At 40.5% G+C, this 3,347-nt stretch overlaps 1 protein-coding gene across 1 annotated transcript in view; it reads right to left on the bottom strand.

The window, feature by feature from the left end:
• Positions 1–3,002, bottom strand: part of LOC131889036 (receptor-type tyrosine-protein phosphatase eta-like) — a 6,403-nt gene extending 3,401 nt beyond the window's left edge. The window contains exons 1-4 of the mRNA XM_059238026.1: positions 2,338–3,002; positions 445–668; positions 307–368; positions 88–222 (exon numbers count right to left, since the gene is read on the bottom strand). Coding sequence (XP_059094009.1) covers positions 88–222; positions 307–368; positions 445–668; positions 2,338–2,858 — 942 coding nt within the window. The 5' untranslated portion in view covers positions 2,859–3,002. The remainder of the gene's footprint in view (positions 1–87; positions 223–306; positions 369–444; positions 669–2,337) is intronic.
• Between the last annotated feature and the right edge of the window lie 345 nt (positions 3,003–3,347).

Raw genomic sequence — 3,347 nt, 5'->3', positions numbered from 1 at the left:
AAAAACTTCTTAAATTTCAGAAAACGTACATTGATAAACCCTTCAGGTGTGGTTCGTGTTTTTCAAATGAACTTTGAACTGACTTACTCGATCGTTCTCTATAATGTTGGTCAAGCAAACAATAACCTCGACCTTCTGTTCCAAAACCATGTTCCAAAAATCCACGCACGTATTTCGCTTCGGCCCTTGGGCGGCAATGAAATAATCATCCAAATGAGGACCCTGCAAAACGAAGTAGAGCAGAAACAATCTATTCTCACTGGATGATTCAAAGAACAAGCTCTGACATAATACATTTGAACTCACTGTGATGACAGAAGCATTAATGTAGAAATCTGGAACCGTTGATCGAACCAGAGAGTGGTCATCTTGAATTTGAAAATATAGTGTTAAATGCTTTTTGAACGCACGAAAAGTGCTCAAAATTAAGTTAAGCGGTCCTACAGGGAATAATGTCCACAAATCGGTTTTTGGGCTTATTAATGTCCATTTGGCCAATGTTTCTGGGACGCCTCATTTGAAGCGAGTTTCCATATTCTTGGAGCAACTCAAACTCCTTGTTTACATCACCATCTCGAAGTCGAATGTGGAATTGAGAATTGAATTCGCGAACAGACATGGGATGGCACGACAAACGACGCTCATATTGGGACACTTTATTGGCGAGCCTTTAAAAAAGATGGAGAATTTCTTGGATTTCAAGTTTGCACTTTCTGCCCAAGGTGAACACAGTCTCTGAAAAAATCCAAATTTTACAAAGTGTTTGTTTGATGTCGAAGCAATAACATTGTTTTTCATCATAAAAAATGAAAGAAAACCCCTTTTTGTGAGTGTGAGCTCAAATTAGAAAATGAATTTGCTTAAAACAGGTTAAAAGGCATGATTATTCAAACAACAATCAAGCAGCGTTATTACCTCACCTTGACATGCACTAACAAGAAGTTTCATGACATGCACAAGCTTAGTTAATTCCGCCTACAGTTGTATTTTGCACAAAACTAGCTTGCTATATATATGACCCAATGATATTTCAAGTAATGTCCAAGACCTTGTAATAAATAACATTTAGTCAGGGAATATGTTTAAGTTGTTAAAACCTTTTGAAAAAAAATGTTCGAGGCACATTCTGACAAAGTTTCATACACATTGAATTCCCCCATTCCCATTTGAATGGAAGGACACTAAGGTCACCCCTGTACGTATATAAAGAAGGATCAAAGACGCAAGTGGAAAACCACAGACCCATTTCTCTAGCTAGTAGTATTTGTAAGGTTCTAGAACCAAAAACCAACCGCCACATCTACGCACATATGCAGACCTCGAACATTATCCAAAATTCTCAACATGGATTTGTCCCCACCATATATTTTGAAACGGATCTCGTTTTGTTCTTTGTAGAAGTCACCAAAGCAATGAATCAGGGATTACCAGATTTGGTTTGGTTTTTCTCGGCCTTTTCTAATCGCTACAGGAAATGCAATTTTGAGAATAAATGCAATTGCATGTTTGCACAGTCCTGTTATTACTGACTCGCTTTGGCCAAAGAATGAAACACTGGAATATGAATGCGGATGCTAGGATTTAGAATAAACCATTTGGAAAAGAGTGAAGGCATTGCATTTTCCTTCGAGTGAGGCTAGTCCCAAATCGCTGGAATCATGTACTTTAATTTTCATCTCAATCAAACGACTGGATCAGAAGCTATTCCCTCTCAAAGCCCAATACATAAAAGGGTACAAATTGAATGATTTAGCCCTCTTCTGGCTGTCAATAACCACAAGAGGGCTAGCTTATTTATCCTGGGAAGAGTTATGTTGTAAGCTTTTAGAGGACAGAAGTTATGATCCAGTCGTTCGATTCAGGTAAAAATTAGAAAACGTAGTTGCAGCATCCTGGGACCAATCTCATCTGCAGGAAAAGGCAATGTTTTGACTCTATCCCAAATTTCCAATTCTTGATCCAAGCACCCGGTCCATATCCCAGGTTAGCGCAGTTTCCTAACCTGAGAGAGGTCTCCGGTTCGATTCTCCTTTCCGGCTTTTCTCAAGTCAGGCGCTAACTGCACCCACAGACGGAGAACCAATCTGGTAAGGCCTAAAACACTGCCTATCGGAATTATATACGGACGATGTGAGGGCTAGCTTCGCTGATCGGGCGAGGTTCACCCTCCGACCCTAGCACCCCAAATACAAAAGAAAAGACTTCTTTTCCTCTTCTCGAAATATGCAAAGTGCAAGCTGTTCAACCAATTGCGAAAGTGGTTTAAAATGGCTTTGAAATTAAAAGTTGACTGTACAGGGCTGCCACAAAGGACGCAGTATTAACTATTGAGCTTACTTGACTTTGGGCTTCTTGTGTTTCCAAACACGGAAAAGGATAAATCCCACTATGATCAGAACCACTAATGGTATGAAAGTTCCCAAAAGAATAGCAATCAAATTGGACTCCTCCGGTGGGGGCTCGATTGGTTTCTCGCTTGTGGTCGAGAACCCCTCATTGGCCGTGGTTGTGAAGGTATTGCCATCACTGGTCGTAGTAGTGGTTTCGTTTCCTTCAGACGAAGTTGAGGAAGGATGCAATGTTGTTTTATTGTCATCGGTGAGACTGTCTTCAAATACCCCCCATGGAGTGGGGGACAAGTTTCCGAGATGGGGAGAAAAGTGGGTGTGTTCAGGCTCATTGGTACTGTCCTTTATGTTATGTGCAGATGATAAGCCATATTTCTTGGTAGTGAATCGACTGACGATCACTACACCTTTCAGTTGATTGTTTTGGCTGAACTTAAAATGGAACAATAAACACGCAAAGATGCCAAGCATGAGACAAGCAAACGCTTTCACCTCGGGTCGATCCCTCATTATGAGAGTACGACGAGACACTTGGTTGGTGTGAGGCAGTTGGTTAAATCATCTTTCTCACTTCACTTTTGCCCCAGTAACGTTCAAGGCGGAGAGATTGTTTCGACATGGCACAATGACACTACTACAATTAAAAGGGTGGGCGCAATCTCTCTATCTACAACATTGATTGATCACTACTCATGGGGGCCTTGTATTCATTTAAGATAAGAGCTTGAGGGTTCACATAACAGCTCACTCACAAAAGAATTCATACATGGATTTTGAAGCGTGTTTGGGGGAAAAGCAAGCCATGATTATCTTGAACAGTAATCAACTCAAGGTTGGAGCAGAAAGCAAAAAGGCGAAATGTCAATTTTTTCCCCGTTTAATCAAGGACAAACTATTTCCAACTCTATCAAACCCCATAGTCATTGGACTCGTAATAGCAAAACACTTCAATTGGATACGAAATTAAATGTGTAGAGAGTCAAGAAATTTCTTACCGCA

The sequence above is a fragment of the Tigriopus californicus genome, chromosome 10 (assembly GCF_007210705.1).
Source record: "Tigriopus californicus strain San Diego chromosome 10, Tcal_SD_v2.1, whole genome shotgun sequence".
Taxonomy (NCBI): Eukaryota; Metazoa; Arthropoda; class Copepoda; order Harpacticoida; family Harpacticidae; genus Tigriopus; species Tigriopus californicus.
The sequence above is the reverse complement of the archived record's forward strand: the minus strand, read 5'-3'. Positions and strand labels throughout refer to the sequence as shown.